This window comes from Euleptes europaea, chromosome 16, assembly GCF_029931775.1.
Source record: "Euleptes europaea isolate rEulEur1 chromosome 16, rEulEur1.hap1, whole genome shotgun sequence".
NCBI lineage: Eukaryota > Metazoa > Chordata > Lepidosauria > Squamata > Sphaerodactylidae > Euleptes > Euleptes europaea.
This window is the reverse complement of record NC_079327.1, coordinates 49,920,902-49,938,920: the sequence shown is the minus strand read 5'-3', so window position 1 is coordinate 49,938,920 and position 18,019 is coordinate 49,920,902. Positions and strand designations below refer to the sequence as shown.

At 58.1% G+C, this 18,019-nt stretch overlaps 1 protein-coding gene across 1 annotated transcript; it reads left to right on the top strand.

Annotated features, from left to right (window-relative positions):
• The first annotated feature begins 2,370 nt into the window (after positions 1-2,370).
• Positions 2,371-12,285, top strand: ARX (aristaless related homeobox). Its single transcript, XM_056861945.1, has 5 exons — positions 2,371-2,557; positions 3,183-3,897; positions 6,235-6,280; positions 8,827-9,164; positions 12,042-12,285. Exons 1-5 carry the CDS (start codon positions 2,371-2,373, stop codon positions 12,283-12,285), a joined length of 1,530 nt encoding a protein of 509 aa, XP_056717923.1.
• The last annotated feature ends 5,734 nt before the right edge of the window (positions 12,286-18,019 follow it).

Below are 18,019 nucleotides of genomic sequence, written 5' to 3'. Positions count from 1 at the left end.
CTTATGCTTGTCACTGTGACTGGGAAGCATGTCTCGCAACTGCAAAATAATCGCTCTTCGGCGCCCATCCTGGGAATCCCGATGATTCAGGGCTTCACCTAAAACTAAGCCCCATTAATGCCTTTCGCGCTTGTTTCCCAGTAAAAATGCTACCCGGTCCAGTAAGGTTTACTGGAAGGGAAGTTCGATTTATACGATTAAGAAATACTTTTGTTCAAAATGGTTCTGGAGATCGGGCGATTTGAGTTGATGCTAGATGGCCCTTTTCCTAACGAGGGTCCAACCCTCTCATCCTTTCTGGTTGTTCCAGGAGATGGATTGTGATAGAGAGGCAGGAAACTCTGCCTGTTGGCCTGAGGTCAAATCCTACTCAAATCTGAACTGGATTCTTACATCTGAAATAACTTTTGTGTAATGATTCTGCCCCCCCCACCTCCCTTTTTTTTCCTTTGGATTACAAATCCTACTCAAATCCAGTTGATTTCAACGGAGACGTGTCTTGGGAATCGTTCCCAGTTGAAAGGGCCAGGCAGGTCAACCCCGACTCCCCACCGGGAGGGAAGCCTTTCGCTCTTTCTCAGCGCGGCTTTTCTCACTCGATAGATCCACCTGGCCCTGATTGAGGACAGCCGGACATTTTTCGGGCCTTGATAATTCCATACTATATCAAGCAAAGTCTTTACTGATAGGTGCCTCTGGCCGTTTATGCACCGGAGGTTTTGCCTTGGGTTTGCCGCTCTCCAGATGCACATTTTCCCCATCCGAATTCCCAAAACTCTGCAGGGGGGGTTTACTGTTGAGTTTTGATCATTTAGATGGGGGAAATGTGCATCTAGAGAGCGGCAAATCCAAAGCAAAACCTCCCGTGCATGAATGGGTGTTTGAAATCCGACCCGGCTCCGATGCGGCCATAAACCAGAATTCTTTCCATCTCATCTCATTTCAGGACATCTCAGTCAAAGGACTGCTTGACCCTTGTGGGTCTTGAATGAGGAAGCGAAGGAAAAAGTAATCTGTATCTACACCCCCCCCTCCGGAAACCGGATAATCTGTGGGTTTTCTTCGGCGATTAGTAGGCGCTTAGAATAACGAGAAATCGCTGGTGAAAGACCAGTCAGGAGTTCTGAACAGCCCCCCTCTCGGTCGCCTCCGCCAGGGGTGTTGGGCTTCTCCCTTGCAGCCACAAATGCGTGCCCACTGGGTTACAAATTGGCCTCCCTTGAGAGTTTTTCTGCCTCATCCTTCGACCAAACGAACTCGATCCCGGCAGTTTTGGAAGCACGCTTCACGCACTCCAGACACACATCCCCGTGTGAAAGGGATGGCACGGGAGGAATCCCATAAGAACATATAAGAACATAAGAAAGGCCCCGCTGGATCAGACCCAGGCCCATCAAGTCCAGCAGCCTGTCCACACAGTGGCCAACCAGGGGCCTCTAGGAAGCCCCAAACAAGTCGGCTGCAGCAGCACCATCCTGCCTGTGGCTCCACAGCACCCAATATAATAGGCATGCTCCACTGATCCTGGAGAGAATAGGTATGCAGCATGACCAGTATCCATTTTAACTAATGCCATGAATACCCCTCTCCTCCATGAACATGTCCAGTCCCCTCTTAAAGCCTTCCAAGTTGGCAGCCATCCCCACATCGGGGCAGGGAGTTCCATAGTTTAACGATGCGTTGTGTGAAAAAATACTTCCTTTGAATCTCTCGCCCTCCAACTTCAGCAGATCTAGTATTATGGGAGAGGGAGAAAAACGTTTCCCTGTCCACTCTCTCCAAACCATGCGTAATTTTATAGACCTCTACCCAAACCCTTTCAGAGCAGCGTCCAGCCGAGGAACCGGCTCCCTGGCTGGTCAGTGGGGTCCCACGGAGGTGGGAAAGACATGTTAGAAACCGGGGCTGTGGGGTTGGGCCCCCCTCTGGAAGGTGACCAGGGGAGGGAGTGGGCTGCCGTCGGGTTGGCACGCGCCCTCCTCCCGAGAGAGGGTCGCCCAAGGTGACCTTCCCGTCCGACCGCGCCAGGGGCCGCGAGGGCCGGCCGGCAGAGCCCGTCGGCCCCGCCGGCGCCGCTCCCCGCCCCGCCTCCGCGTTCCGGGCCGGGTTTTCCCCCCCCCCCCGGCGGGGAGCCGGAGGCTGCCCAGCCTCTGGCGAGAGCCAATCAGCGCGCGGCACCCAGCACGTGGAGGAGAGGGAATCAAGAGCCAGGCTATCGCGGCGCGGCGCCTCCACTCGCTCCCCGGCCGCAGGGCAGGCGGAGGGGCCACGACGTCCGTCCCGCCGTCCCTCCGTCCGCCCGTCGGTCCCAGGCGCTGCCCGCCCGGCGGGGGAGGAGGGGGCCGGAGCCGGCCGGCCGGCCAGCCAGCCATGAGCGCCCCGTACGGCGAGGAGGGCGGCGCCGAGCGGGCCGAGGGCGCCCGCAAGTCGCCCACGTTGCTCTCGTCCTACTGCATCGACAGCATCCTGGGCCGGAGGAGCCCCTGCAAGATGCGGCTGCTGGGCGCCGGCCTGCCGCCCTTGCCCGGCAGGGCCGAGCAGGACAAGGCCGGGCCAGGTGAGCGCCGGCCGGCCGACGGGAGGGACGGACGGGAGGGGCGGGCCTGCCTGCCTGCCTGCCCGGCGGCCTCCCGACAGCTCGCCTCCGCGCTGGCCGCCGGGCCGGGCCGGGGGCTGCTGCCGCGCTTGGCCGCGCCCACGCGGGCGAGGCCTGGGCTGGGGGGCGGCTGGAGAGAGTCCGGGGCTGCCGAGGCGGGGCTCCGGCGTCGGGCGCGGGTTCTGCCCGAGGCTCCTCGGCCGGCTCCCAATGGGTGGCGGGGCGGGGAGTGTTGGGGCCCAGGCCGACGGGTCGAGTCCCCGACGAGGCCGGAGGAAGACCTGTCCGGGTTTCCAGGGGAAGAAGGCCGGGCGCCCAGCCTTCCGCAGGCTCCCCCGTCCCCGACGTTTGCTCGGGAGGGAGCGAGTCTGGTCGCTTTCGAGGGCTGGGCTGCCCCTAACGGGGCGCCTTTGGGGTTCGGGCAGCCGGAGGGGACCCCGACGAGGGCTCGGACCTGCCGGGCTGCACGGTGGCCGTGGGGCGGGAGGGGGGAAGCGGGCCGGCCGTGGGCGGGAGAGGGCCGGCGGGGCTGGCGTCCGGCCCGGTGGGGTGACGCGTGCGTGTCTCTGTGCCCGTTTCTCGCCAGGCCCCGCCAAGGGCAGCCCGCCGGGCTTCGAGGCCGCCGAGCTGCACCTGCCGCCCAAGCTGCGCCGCCTCTACGGGCCGGGCGGGGGTCGCCTGCTGGCGCGGGCCGAGCGGCCCGAGGCGGCCGCCCCGTCGTGGGACTCGCTCAAGATCAGCCAGGCGCCGCAGGTCAGCATCAGCCGCAGCAAGTCGTACCGGGAAAACGCGCCCTTCCCGCGGGCCGCCGCCGCCCTCGAGGAGCTGGCCGGTCCCGGCGGAGGAGGAGGCGGCGGCGGCTGCAGCCCCGCCGGGCGGCCCCGCCGGGACGGGGACCTGCTGGACGACGAAGACGAGGAGGACGAGGAAGAAGACGAGGAGGACGAAGAGGAGGCCGAGGAGCTGGACGAGGAGCTGGACGACGACGAGGAGTTGTTGGCCGAGGCCAAGGAGGCCCGGCGCGGCGCGGGGGGTCCCGTCGGGGGCGGCGCGGCGCCCGGAGCCGCGCCGGGACCCGAGGGCGCGGAGGGCTCGCCCAAGGCGGAGCTGCTGCTGCCCGCCGACGAGCTGGCCGAGGGCAAGGACGGCGAGGACAGCGTGTGCCTCTCGGCGGGCAGCGACTCCGAGGAGGGGCTCCTCAAAAGGAAGCAGCGGCGCTACCGGACCACCTTCACCAGCTACCAGCTGGAGGAGCTCGAGAGGGCCTTCCAGAAGACCCACTACCCGGATGTCTTCACCAGGTAGGCGACGGGGCGGACGGGGGACAGCTGCCGCGGCTCCGAGGCAGCTGCCGGAGCTCGCGCGCTCCCCCGGCGGGACTTTGGGGGGACGGGGAAAGGGGGGGCCAAAAACCCCTCCGCCCAAGTGGAGAAGGGAGGAAAGCGCAAAGGAGAGAGGGAAGGCGCGTCTCAGGAGGGGGAAGGGGGGGAGAGAAAGTGGGGAAATTGTCAGGATCAGAAAAGAGACGAAGGGAAACTTGGAGGCTGGAGGGAGGGAAGTGAAACTCCCGGGAAATCCCCGCGGGTGGGGTGGGGGGGGTGGGCGTTTTGTCCCCTCTTCCTCCTTGCCCCTGGTGGCAGAACTGGGGGGCCGGCTCCTTCCCGCCCCTGGCTTTCCCCCCAAATCCGTTGCTCTTCCCAGTGGCGGCGACCAAGAGGGCCGGCGGGGGTCAGCCGAGCTTCAGTCGCGGCGCTCGCCGGCCAAGGACAGGCGAGGCGGAGATGTTGCCCCGGCCCCTGGCCAAGCGCTATTTTTGCCCTGATCCCCCAGCTAGACTGCCGGGGATCAGTTTCACGGCTCTCTCTGGGAGCTGGAGCCCTGCCCTGCCCTGCCGCAGGGGAGACCTATCTATAGCCTCCATATAGGTATATATTTAGAAAAAGATCAAAGTCTCCCGCTTGGGGCGAGCTAAAAATACCGCCTGGCTGGAGCGCCTTGGCACAGGCCCCCAAGCGCTGGCTGGGGCCGTTTCTGGGCGCAGTCCAGAAAATGACGGGGCGGAGGGGGGAGACCTTTCGATGCGGTGCTCGGCCTGGGGATCGTGCCCCGCGCGGCGTGGAGGCTGCGGGCCCTGGAGCGCGCGCCTTGCGAGGACCCGGGCGGCCAGCGCCGCTGCCCCCCAGCCCCCTCGCAGAACTGGTGCCCACGAAAGCGGGTGGGGGGGGAGATCTGCCCCCTTCCTGGCCCCGGAGGGTCGGAACGGCGCGGAGAAGCGGCGGGTTTCCAAGGACCGAAGCCCGCACCGAGCTGTGAAGGTCTCGCCGCTGTTTTAACGGAGAGAGCGTTGCGACCCGAAGTGGCGGAGTATTTCGGTTTAACGACTCGGGTGCCCTTTAGTAATTTCTCTACGGATTTCACTTCCCCCAAAAACCAAAATTCTCTTCGTCTGTTGCTGAAGAAAGGAAGAAAAATACCTGGCCCGAGTTAGCCGCATTCGTTTCCATTAATACTTGGGAGGAGAAAATAAATGTGGGGTTGAATCGCAGAGCCTCTTCGGCCAGGATTTTCTGTTGTGAAGTCCAGGAGTGTCAGAGACAAATTCCATCATCATCATCATCTATTATTATTATTATTATTATTATTATTATTATTATTATTATGTCTTTTTAGTCTGGGCAACAGAATGATTGGTCCTGGCAGACGCAGGATAGTTGTGGGGGGTTTTTTGGCCAGCCCTCCCCTCCGCTGCTGCCCCTTCCCCCTTCCATCCTACATCCCTCCACGGCAGCACCTGGAAACGGCCGGGGCACACCTGCTGGGTTTCCCTTCGGGGCCAGCGGCTCCCCATCCGCTTTCGCAGCCTCCTGGGCCTTGGAGGGCGAGGGCTGTCGGGCGTTGGATCCGAGCCTCCCCACCCCCGCCGGGCTTTCCGCGGGGACAGGCTGCAGGAGCCCCGCCACGGCGGCCCTGGCGGCTGGCAGCCCGCAGAAGCTGGGCAAGGGCGGGCCGGTTGGCGCTTTTCTGCCCAGCGGAGGGAGAGCCAAGTCCGCCGGGAGCTCTCCGCGTGGAGGGAACCCGATTAGGAGCCCTTTCCTGACATCCTCATGGGTTCCCGTTTGCCTTAATTGCTGCCGTCGTGCGCGCAATGAAGGGCTCGCGTTGCAGCTCGATGGGTCTCCCCTGTGCAGCGGCGGCGGGTTCGGAGGGGGGAGCCGGGGGCTCGCGGGGCTCCCTCGGGGGGCCTTGGGCAGGCAGCATCGAAGGGCCCCGGGTAGTCGGAGTCGGCGGGGGCCTTTCATCCCGCCCCCCGCACAAACAGTCCTGTGGGAGGAAAACGGGGGAAGACTTGGCACGGCCTTGGGCGCTGGCCCGTCGGCCGAAGAGAGCACCCGGCTGGAGGGGGGGGGCGTTCCCAGTGGGGCTGCGGGTCGCTAAGAGAAGCCGGGGCGAAGTGCAGGGAAGCGCCTCGACGTGTGTCTGGCTCCTTCCAGGAGCAGCAGGCCGGGCAGGAGGCCAGAGTTCAAGCCGCCATCCCAGGTGCGGCGTTTCGCTCAGGGCTGGGCTGCCGTCGGACACACCCCCCCTTTCTAGGCCCTCACCTGAGCGCCCCTCTGTTGTGCTTGTTGTTTCCCTCCCAGGGAAGAGCTGGCGATGCGCCTGGATCTGACCGAAGCCAGAGTGCAGGTGAGTCCGGGGAGGGGGGAGCCGGAATTGGGGCCAGAGCGAGCGGGACGAAAAGGAGACCCCGGATCCCTTGTCTGCAACTGGAGCCCGGAGCCGGGGCCACCTTCCCCAGTCAGTGCCGGGCGGGGCGGCAGGCAGCCAAGAGAGGGACCCTCCCGCCCCGCCAGCCCCGCGGTGCTTCCCGTGGAAATGCTGGCCGTGGCTGTCAGCCCAGCGGTGCCGCCGAGCGTGGGGTTGGATGCGCTCACGGGGCCCGGCTCACGCCGTTGGGCTCCCCCGGTTTGGTTTTGGGATGGCGGGTGCCAGGCTCCGACAGGGGCTTGCTGCTCTCCCCTCCCTTCCCCCCCCCCCCCCGCTCCGCCGGCTTGCCAAGCGCCGCCAGATGGCCCCGGCCTTTTGGCTCTGAGCAAATCACTTGACTGGGAAAGTCAGGCGCGGCGAAAGCATCATAAATTCCATATGGCTCATTTAATACACAACAGCTTCTCGCATTAGAGGGGCTAATGAAGAGCCGGGTCCCCTCCTCTCTGTTGACACACTTCTCCATTGTCAAACAGAGATGTGACAGCAAATCAGGATTTTCAGCTCAGGGGAATGAGTCGTGGGAAAGTTAAATAACTAAGAGAGAGAGAGAAAGAGGGACCCCTTTATTCCCCGCCTCCCCTTTTCTATTCACCGATGTAATTAAGGGGAATATGAATTATTACAGCCCTCCAGTTTACCTCTGGGTGTACTCAAACTTATTAATTCAATCAAAGGGGGAATTTGCAGTGGGGCCGAGTTGCTAATTGAGTCGGAGCCGGGAGAGACGCGCCGAGGCGCCGAGATTGCCGCTGCCTTCCGCCCCGCGGCCGAGGCGGGCTGCGCTGGGCTGGGGCTGCGGAGCGAGCGCGGAGAGGCCCGAGACTCGCTCTTGGCCCCCTCTCGAAATCGTTTTCTCCCGCCGAAGCGGGATGTCTTGACCTTAGAAAGCAGCCCGGGCTCCGCTTTCAAACCCACGGTTTGCGCTTTGGGTTCGGGCGCTGCAGAAGGCGAGAAAACCTGCGGATGATCTGCAGGGGTATATGTTGCATTTGCTCCGCTCACTTGGGCTGGGGGAGAGAATGGAGAAGGGGGGGATATTCGTTGATTGTTCCCCTTTCGCTTTTCATCTCCCCCCACCCCCCAAAAAATGAAAGGACGAGAGCTCCTTGCAAATGGCCTCGAGGTCCGCAGGGCCCCGCGGCGGCGCGGAGCGTGGGCGCCTGCGGAGATGGCGTAATAACCACAATAATGCAAAATAATTTCCAGCGACTGGGAAATTAACGTTAGAGCCCTTTAAATGCCGCTAAGAAGTCTTGGTGGGAAAAAAAATTGCCATAAAAGACAACATGATGTTTAGCGTGTGTGTTGGCGAAAACATTCAGCTGTCTGTCAAACGGTTGATCTGAAGCGGGGGGGGGAAGAAAGCCCCCGTTCCCTCCTCACTTCTGCGGGCAGGATTATGCTGAGCAGGCGGGACAGGGCGGCCGTCGCCTTGGGAAGATGCGGGCGAGCGGCAGGCAGCATCTGATCTCTCGCCTAGCTGCGCATTGGCGGCGAGGCCCATCGGAGCCAGGGCGCCCAGGGCAGCTCGCTGCAGGGACGAGGGGACATTGCGGGCCCGACTCCACCTGACCCTGTCATGGGAACTTGATGGACCCCCAGATATCAGTTGACCATGCATGTTTCTGACTGTGTGTGTTTTCTTGAATACGGCCCCATTAATCTCAATAACCGTGTGGTGGATTACCATAAGTAGGGGGAGAGACAGGCCTTTGCCTCGAGGAGGTTACAAAGGAAATCCACCGGAGGGGCGGGAGGCCAGGGCGGGAGAATCCCAGCGCGACTTCCACCAAGCCAAGGAATTCGGTACAGGCAGCTTTTGCCATGTTGGTTCCAGATAAGGGGGAAATCAAAATAAAGCTACAACCTTTTGAGGAAATAAATCCCATTGAACTCGGTGGAGGTGACTTCCAAGTCAACCGCTGTAGGCTCAAGCTGGACAAACGCTCTGGGGAGTCTATGCCACTGATCTGAACAGGGCTGATTTCGGTGTCGGTGCACACAGGATCTCTGGGCATCGGGCCATCTTTTCGCGTGCCCCCCTTCTGTCTCGGCAAGTAGCGCACAGGGCAAGAGGAAGGGCGGCTTGGTAAAGCCCCCCGGTCCCTTGGCTCCTGGGGGCTGGGCTGGGCTGGGCTTCACTGGCTCCTGCTAGCAGAGAGCCGGGCAGCTCCGCTCCAGGCTGTTGCAGAGCCGGGCAGGCTTTTCGGAGCGCGGGAGAGCTGCCCAACCCATTGCAAGGCGCGTCGCCTTCGGGATGCCAACCGAAGGAAGAGAACCCTCTTCTGCAAGCCTCCGCGATTCCTGCCTGGGCTTAGTGGCCACCCTGTCACTCTGTACTTGCTCAGAGACCACGTCTTCTCTCGGGGGGGGGGTGCGGAGTGGAAGAGCCGCCCCGCGGAGGACTGGGCAGGGGCGCAGGCAGGGCCTCTCTGACTAACCCCTTTTCTTTTGGCTTCCAGGTCTGGTTCCAGAACCGGAGAGCCAAATGGCGGAAGAGGGAAAAGGCCGGCGCTCAGAGCCACCCGCCCGGCCTGCCTTTCCCTGGTCCCCTGTCGGCGTCTCACCCGCTCAGTCCCTACCTTGATGCTAGTCCTTTCCCTCCTCACCACCCAGCTCTCGACTCCGCCTGGACGGCCGCCGCCGCCGCCGCCGCCGCCGCTGCCGCCTTCCCCAGCCTGCCGCCTCCTCCTCCGGGCTCGGCAGCTTTGCCCCCCAGCGGGACCCCGCTAGGCCTCAGCACTTTCCTGGGAGCGGCCGTGTTCAGGCACCCGGCCTTCATCAGCCCGGCCTTCGGCAGGTAACGCGCTCCCCCGACGGCTGCCGGCCTCTGGCCGCCACAAGGGCGCGGCTCCGGCGGCCGCCTTGCCCAGCGCGGCCCTCGGCCGGCCCCGCGCCCCCCCCCAGCGCCCCCAGCCGAAGGACGCCGGCCGCAGGGCTCCCGAGCAAGGCCGGGAGACCCCCGGCGGCTCCGGTGCAAGCGACGGCCCAGCCCGCCCTGCGGAGCGGCCGAGGGCGCCGTGGGCCGCCTCGGCCTGGGACAGAAGCCCCCCCCCCCGCTTGGGAGCCGGCCTGCAGACCCCGGCGCCCCCTCTGCAAGCCGGACGGCTCAGGCCGCGGGGCTGCCTTTCCGCGGGGCGCGCAGACGGCAGGGCCGCGCTTGCTTGGCTGGCCTTGACGGTTCAGAAAAGCGGCGGGGCCGGAGAGCTGAGATGCCTTTTTTGGAAATGCTTCACTTGCGATTCAGACTAGAAGTTGTGGTCATTGCTAGGATCGGGGCGGGGACACCCAGGCCGTCTGCTTGTTGGGGGGGGGGCTCTCCCTTCAAGATATTCTGGGGGTCTATATGCTTCTGTGCATTTACCGTTACCTGTCCTGCCCCTATTCTTCCTTTTGCGAAAACGGAACGAGTTGAGGAGAAGGGAATCGGGGGGGGGGGGCAATTAATTTTAATCTCCTACAGAACCGATCTGCCCACTTCTCCTTGTCCTAGTTCTCACCCAATTGGGAAAATGAGGCGCAGAAAAGGCGCTCCTTCAAATATGTAGCTGCTTTCCTTGAGATGCAAACCCAAACGGTGAAATAAGGCGGCAGCTGCAAATCAAAGAAACAAGGCGGGGGTTGAGTAAAGTCGGAGCCGGGGCCGAGCTGGTCGGGCCACGGTGGGCGCGGTGATCTCCGCACAGGGGAATGAAACATTCATCCCAGAGAGACGCCGCTCCAGTAAAATCATCTTTGCGAGTGGAGGACCCCAGTACAATTCGGACTTGGGAAGAGACCCTGCTTCTCCAGGCAGAGTCGGACTGACTCGGTTTCCCTTTTGGCAGCCAGGCTGGCTCAGGGGCTGCCAGGCCCCCCTGCTTGCCTGGACAGCTCTGCCTGCTGGCGCTTCTCCCTGGAGCGCCCCCCGACCACGAATGGGGAACGGAGTCTGGCGGAGGGATGACAGGAGGGCTGCTGGAAAAGCACTCGCGGGGAAGGCAAGGAAATAGCGCTGGGGGTCCGAGGGGGGAACGGCTCCCCCTGCCCCGTAGGCTGTCTCCGCCTCGGGGGGTAGGAAGGCGCTGAAGCGACGGCAGGCCCGTGGGCCGTGCAAGGGCTGGGCCCGCTGCTTCCCGGGGGGAGTGGGCTCCGGAACGGCTGCGCCCCCGAGAGAGACGGGCTGCCTCGTTGCCTCCCTCCTGCCCGGCGCAGCATTCAAGGCTCGGCAGCCCTGGCCCCCCAAACAGAGAAGCGCGCTGCCGCCGGGACGCGGCGGGGGGACCCAAATCCCGGCCAATCCCCTCCGGCAGGCAGCTCTGGGCTTAGCCCGTCGCCCCCGTCGCCTTCGCGGCCCACAGTTCAGTTCCTGGCCGCGATGATGGCCATAATCACCTCCTGGCTAATGGAGAGCCGGCGGCTCCCGACGTGCCAGTCAAGGGGGTCAGGCGCGCTCTGCCGAGCGGCGGCGAGGCGAGGAGGGAAAGCCCGAGGCGAAGGCAGCGCCGAGCTGGTGTCATTGAGCCGGGACGCGAGGCTGCCGGCGCGTAATTGGCAGGCCGGGGCCACCGAAGCCGCAGGAACCGCGCTCCCTGCTGGGGGGGGGGCGCCAGCGCTGCGGAGGAAGCGATGCTTTGGGCATCCAGGGGCTGGGGGGGGGGGAGAGAGAGAGAAGGGGAAAGGAGGAAGAGGCGGTTGATTAAAGAGGCCACCAGCCTGCAGCCGGGGGAGGGCGCGGAGAGCCCCCCAGGCCGGGGAAAGCCGTCCCCTAGCAGCCTTGCTTCCCTTTGGATGGCCTCCTTCCTCCGCAGAGCGCGCGCCACCGGCTCCGGCTCTCCCGACAGCCCGCTTCTGCCACCGGCAAAGGGGAGCCCACCAGACCCTTTGCTTTGACTGGCAGCGCGGCATTTTCCAACCTCTCCCCCCCCCCCCAGTTCCTGCATTGCCTTCCAGGCCTTTCCCAAAAAATAAATAAATTGCATTTGCGGCTAGTATGCCAGATAAAACAGGTAAAACAGAAACTGATCATGCAGAGTAGATGTTTACAACCAAGGCCAACAAAATTAGGAGTCAGCCAGTTTTACCATTCCACAGATTAAGGATGTGCCTTGAGGCGACGTAACTTCACTGCTGCCGCACAATGTTCTGCAACCTGGGTGGTGTCGGGCAACGTAAACGTTCCTTGATAGGGCACCAGCCGGACAACAATAAATATAGACCCTTCTAGGGTGGCGACTGGCGAGCTGCCTCCCCGCAGAAACCTTTCGGTTTCCTTTCCCCATAAAGCAGTGGTTCCCAACCTTTTTTGACCAGGGACCACTAGGACTTTTTTGTTCGGTGCAGGGACCCCAAGGTTCAAAACAAAAATTGCGAGAATTTGAAAATAAACTTTAATCATAACTGTTAGTGAAACATTAAACTTAGAATAAAATCTGAATATATATTTTTATAATAGAGAACTTTTAATTGACAATATTAATGTGTTATGGGTTTATAACTTTGTTTCGCGGACCTTAATTTGGTTCTCGCGGATCCCTGGTTGGGAACCAGTGCCATAAAGAAAAGGGGTCAGCCAAAGCGGGGGGAGTGGTTGCCGCTTGGGCCGGTGGGGGGGGGGGGCTGGCTGGGTTGCCGGAGGCCGCGACGAGGCGAGCCGTTGGCTCTGACCCCCGCCTGTCTCTCTCGCCCTCTCCCGCAGGCTCTTCTCCACCATGGCGCCCCTGACCAGCGCTTCCACCGCGGCCGCCCTGCTGCGGCAGCCGGCCCCGGCCGTGGAGAGCGCCGCGCCGTCGGGCGGCCTCTCGGACCCGGCCAGCGCCGCCGCCGACCGCCGCGCCTCCAGCATCGCGGCGCTGCGGCTGAAAGCGAAGGAGCACGCGGCGCAGCTCACCCAGCTCAACATCCTGCCGCCCGGGACCAGCGCCGGCAAAGAGGTGTGCTGAGCAGCCCGGCCGACCAGACGGGGCCGGGAGAGGGGCGGGCGGGCGGGCGAGGGGGCACGCCGGCGGCGGGGGGACTGCACCAGCCACGGGACTCTCCCCCCGGCTGCGAATCGGCAGCGAGCCCGGCGCAGTTTGGGCCCTTGGCTGATACATTCCCCCACCCACCCCCCAGCGCACACGCACAATGTACGTGTTAATCCATTCATTGATAAGCGAACCACACACCCAAAAAGGTACAAGAGGAAGAAACAAGGGGGGGGGGCAGAAAGAGTGGTAAAAGCCAGAGCAGTCTCTCTCCCGCTCCCCCCCCCCCCGCGATTTCTTTTGTCACCGCGCCACCTGGGCCTATAACCCGTTTTGGCTAAAACGGGAGGACATGAACCGAGGATGCTGCTGCTGGCCGAGCCAAAACGGAAGAGAACGACGCGACCTGCTGTGTCAAACATAACCAGTGCACTTAAGGCAAAGGGGTCTGGTCTTTTTGTCCTTCATCAATACTACACCAACCAAGGGTTTTATAGCAAACCAAAGGGAAATACAGTGCTAGAAATATGGACTGTTTAAAGTCACTAAACTGTGATGATCGATGCTGTACATACCATTGTTATTAAAAAAAATGAGAAAAAGAAAAAAAAACAGAGCTTTGTATATTTGAAATGTTATATAAGAATTGCACTCAGTGTAGTGTTTGTACAAGTTTGTCATTTCTGTAGAGTCTTACTGTGATGTAGATATCATAGGGTCCCTAGACAAATATTTATGTACAAACCCTTTATTTAACTTATTAACTGTAGAGGATCTCCGAATCCAAGAGCGAGGGAAAGAGCAAGAGAGGGGGCAGCGGTACAGTACTTCTGTGTAATGTTGTTATTGCTCTCACTTTTCCTTGCGATCAAGTGGGAAAGTGTCACCCATAGAAAATAAAATATATATATATACATCGTTTATGAAAGAATTCTAAAAGGTATCTGGAGGCGCAGCGTCATCGGAAGGGGTCCTGCTGCGGACAAAGGCCGGGCGAGGGGTGCCCAGGATTTGACTGGGTTGGGAAGTTCAGAACAAGGGAGCGTGGCAAAAGCCCGAACTTGCCAGATCGCTGTCTGAGATGCCGAACCTGAAATAGGAGCAGGTTGTTCCTATCACAAGGCTTTCGAGTAAGACCGCTGGCTGGCCCCCAACGCGACCCTTGTTGTCGGTTAGTCTAGACAGGATGGACTAGACACGTTGATGAATCTAAGGGAAGAGCTTTTAAAAGCCTATACATACCTACTCGGAAGAAACGGACACTGTGTTCGGATTGGTTTACTCCCAAGAAAGCGTGCATGGGATTAATCCCTGATTTACCTGGGATCAAGCACCCCTGAATTTCGTAGGGTTTACCTCCGAGTAAATATGCCTAGGCTCCGGATGAACGACCCTCCTTACGCTGCAAGTCTGGCACCTTCCACTGGTGCGCCGAAAGCCTCCCTGGCTCCACGGGTGTTTCTCCCACCGAACGGCTGGTCACCCCTGGCAAGGCGGAGCCCACCTCGGCCGTCTGGTTCAGCTCCTCCCTTTCTCAAGCGGAAGGGCTTCGGATTTCAACGCAACCCCGTGGGGAGGGCAGCCCCAAGGGGCCCCGCTCGGCCCCCTCCGCATTTCAAGCAGTCCTTATTGCGGGCTAGAAGTTCAAGAGGGGATTGGGGAGGAGGGGGGCGGGGGGGGCTCTGCCCCCCGGGGCAAAGGAAAGCCCCTCCGCTTCGGGAGCGGAGGGGTGGAGCAGAGGGGGGCTTCGGGCGAGGGAGGCGGGGGGGCCGAGGGCGACTTCGCTCCGAGCGGGGAGCTTCCATCCTCCCCCCCCCCCGCCGCCCCGCGGGGCTGGCCTGCCCGGGCAGGGGCTCCCCGTCGAGGGGCCGCCCCGTGGAGCAGAAGCCGGGCGCGTGAAATTGCCTGCCGGGATTACCGTGCCGCCCCCTCGGAAGCGGGTCGAGCGGCCCTCCTCATCCCGTGTCGGGCGGCTCTCCCCCCCCCCCCGCTCGACCAGCCCTCCAGGTCGCCAAAGGAACCCGCGACCCGAAAGCTGGGGGGCGGGGGGGGGGCATCTGCCGAAGCCCGGGCGGGGATGCCGGGGGCATTTTGAATGGGGCCGTGGCGGTGGGCCGTGAATGGGAGCCCCGTCGGCGGCGCGGCTTAGGCACGCTTGGCTACAGCACACCAAGGCGGGCCGCGTCTCGGCGGGTCTCCCTGCCCCTGCCCCCTGCCCCCTGCCCCCCGCCCCCGCCGCCCAGCTTTCGCGGGGGCTCCCCCATCCAGACAGGCCCGAACAATGGTGGCCAAGGGCTTAAGAGGGCCCAGAGACGGCTCGTTTTTCCACTCCGTTTATTTCCTTGGACGCCCGGCCGGAGGAGTGCTGTGCAGCTCACAAACTCGCATAAACCCTGGAGGGGCTTAAGCACGATATTATTTGCCTGAGCCTGTGAAAGGTTAACAGGGTGCTGGAAAGCGAGGACACCTGTCAGAGTCCTCCTCTCTCTGTCCATCTGCGAGGCCGGAGACCAGCCAAAGTAGCTTGGTGGCACTGAAGCCCTTCTGCAGCACCCTATTTGCTTGGGACTTTCACAAAAATCTGCACGGGGGGCGGCGGGAGCTGTCCTTTGTTCCCCTCTACACTGTGTATTTAAATAAGCCCAGCTGACATAGACACATATAAGCAAAAAGACTATGCAAATATTGGGGGAAATCTAAAAGCAAGGCAGAGTGATACACCAAGGCATCTGGGACTCATGCTCAGGTAACCCAAAACAGAGCCCTGTTAACCCAAAATGAGGCATTTGGGCTGATGTTTTTTTATGGTTCTAGGGAATTTTTTCACTAGGATGGTTCTGGGAAGATGGTAGAGATTCTTCTGGCGCATTTCCTCACTTCAGAGATCACATTCTCACACCGTCATGCATGTTTACACACACACTGGACGCTTCAGCATGTTTGTGTGTTTTTTATGAACAAACTGTAGTTCTTCCAAATAACCATATACAGTATTTAACTGACAGCATCTGACACACATATATATTCTGGAGTGTAGGGGGAAAAACACGCCAAGGGGCAAAAATATTTTTATGGGGAAAGGAACATTTGCTTCTGGACATGATTAACAGTAGAGTTTGAAGTACATACTTTACTTTAAAGAAAAGGGAATCATTATCAATCCATTACACATTAAGAAATGTCACTCAGTCATTTTTATTCATTCGGCAGAAATCTTTGTAAAAGCCAGAATCATATTTCTACAAGCAGCAATTTTGTTAATCCAGGGGGGTTATTACTCTGGTCCCTTATTAGGATCTATACTACTGCCAAGCAATCCTATAACCGTCTCAAAAGAAGTTTACCTTCATGTTATAAAACCAGTAGTGGTATTTATACTGTGCAATAATTAGTGTATTACTTGAATCCACTAACAGGTTCATTTTATCTCTGCACAAAACCTCTAGTCTGCTTATAGAAAGCTTGTGCCTCCTTTGGCGCTGTTAAAGTGGTGAAAGAGTGAATGAAGGCTGGTAGCACTCTCTCTTTTTGCCTTGCCTTAATTCCCATCTCTTTTGCTCTCATCCAATTAGTGCAGTGTATTAAGCAGTTTATCATCTCATAGTCAGCTATTGAGAGAAACAAGGCGAACACTTTGCAATAGAGCCTGCTCTCCTTTGACACCCTCAGGTACTTACATATTCCACTGTGCTATGAATAATAGAGGAAGAATAGAGCACTAATTCCCTCATCAAAGAATGCCTTGTCTGCTGCTTTGCTCAACAACACCATTCTGATCAAAAGAAAAGCAATAAAGCTTAGCATAACAAAACGAAACCTACTTATTAGCTTAGTGGTTAAATTAATGCAGAACCGCTGCTATTCAAAACCAAGGTTTGAAAACAGCCTCCAACAACCTGATAATGCTGCCTTCGGGATGAAGGAATTTTAATCTGAAATTTGAAGCTGGCACAGATGAGTTAATCTATTAAACAGCTATAAGAGGAGTGCAGGATGAGCGGTTCAATTAAGAAATATTTAGGTGCTGTACAGAAGACACAAATAAGGCAAGGATGGGATTGAGTTAGGAAAAGAGGATTCTGGCACAGGATGAAATAATTTTTATAGTTTCAGTTCCTTTCCCTTAATACACAGAGACTTGCCTCTGAAGTCTGGCATTTGAGTTTATGTACCAATTTCTCCTCCAGACCCTCTATCAAATTTTAGAACTGCATTTATCGTTCTCTGTATACAAACAAGAAATATGGGGAAATGGCAACTCTACCTCGGGCATTGGAAAAGGCCACAGTCTTGCATTTTCCAATCTCTATCAAATTGTTTGTAGCGTTATAATCCAGCACATCCTTTCTAAAGATCAACTGGGACATTCAGTAGGCTGGTGGGTTACGGACATGTTTCTGTTCAGGCTGAGCTTTTATCCTGTCATCTTAAACACTAGACATAGCCGTAACTGGAGAATACCATTATTTTTACTAAAACATCTACTAGTTATGCTAGTTTCCTTTTAGTCAGTACTAAAATTTCTTCCCAAGGAATTAAAAAATTCATTGTGAAATATCATTGACTCATTACATTTCCAAGTTTACATTTTTAGGAAGGAAAAAACATTTGCTTGAAGCTGATAACTTTCTCTACATTTTTTTCCCTTTGTGATTGGGGAAACGTTTGTGAAATGGCAGTCTTCCTGGATATACATCAATGTGTATGAAAACACTGTTATTTTGCAAACAGATCAAATATGCTGAATGATGTGGTATACAGTGATACTTTTAAATGTTCACACTTTCCTAAATCTATCATTACGATGACAACGCTCCCTTGATTATGTAACAGATTATGCTTCTAGGAAAAACGTAAATAACTGTCCATGGGACCGTGCTGCTTTAACTAGAATGATGCACTTAATAAAAAAAGGCATTTTGACCATCCATCAATCTCATTCCATCCTTTGCACAGTGGACCCTATGATATGACCAGGGAAGTTCCTGGGAATATGTGGGTTTCTCCTTTACTCCACAGAATAAACAGGTTTTCACATGCACTCCTTTGTGTGTGCAGTGCAGCCTTTATGAAGTAAAAGCAGAAGCCCTCGAAGGCTGTTTGCACATGGTATGCTATACTGAGGTAGCAATTTCAGACACACACAATATTTGTGTGATACCAAATTTGAACACAGCTGTTCCCCACAAGTAAATATCTTATACTAGAAAATAAGGATGAAGCAGAACTGAATAAAGCAGAATAAGGATCAAACCAGAAGTGTTGAGGAATTTATGCTTATTTATGTGAAGTCCACACATAAAACCGCATGGATCTATTTTTTTATACAAAAGGTGTGTGTGTGTGTTAAGTGCCGTCAAGTTGCTTCCGACTCATGGCGACCCTATGAATGAAAGTCCTCCAAAATGTCCTATCTTTGACAGCCTTGCTCAGATCTTGCAAATTGAAGGCTGTGGCTTCCTTTATTGAGTCAATCCATCTCTTGTTGGGTCTTCCTCTTTTCCTGCTGCCCTCAACTTTTCCTAGCATGACTTTTCCAAGTGACTCTTGTCGTCTCATGACGTGACCAAAATATGACAGCCTCAGTTTAGTCATTTTAGCTTCTAGGGTCAGTTCAGGCTTGATTTGATCTATAACCCACTGATTTGTTTTTTTGGCAGTCCACAGAATCCGTAACCCTCTCCTCCAACACCACATTTCAAAGGAATCT

Excerpts from the sequence above, each read along its gene's own strand:
- ARX (XM_056861945.1), top strand. The coding sequence starts at position 2,371 with ATGAGCGCCCCGTACGGCGAGGAGGGCGGCGCCGAGCGGGCCGAGGGC. Across the intron at positions 2,558-3,182 it reads GCAGGACAAGGCCGGGCCAG|GCCCCGCCAAGGGCAGCCCG; the intron begins GTGAGCGCCGGC and ends GTTTCTCGCCAG. Across the intron at positions 9,165-12,041 it reads ATCAGCCCGGCCTTCGGCAG|GCTCTTCTCCACCATGGCGC; the intron begins GTAACGCGCTCC and ends CCTCTCCCGCAG.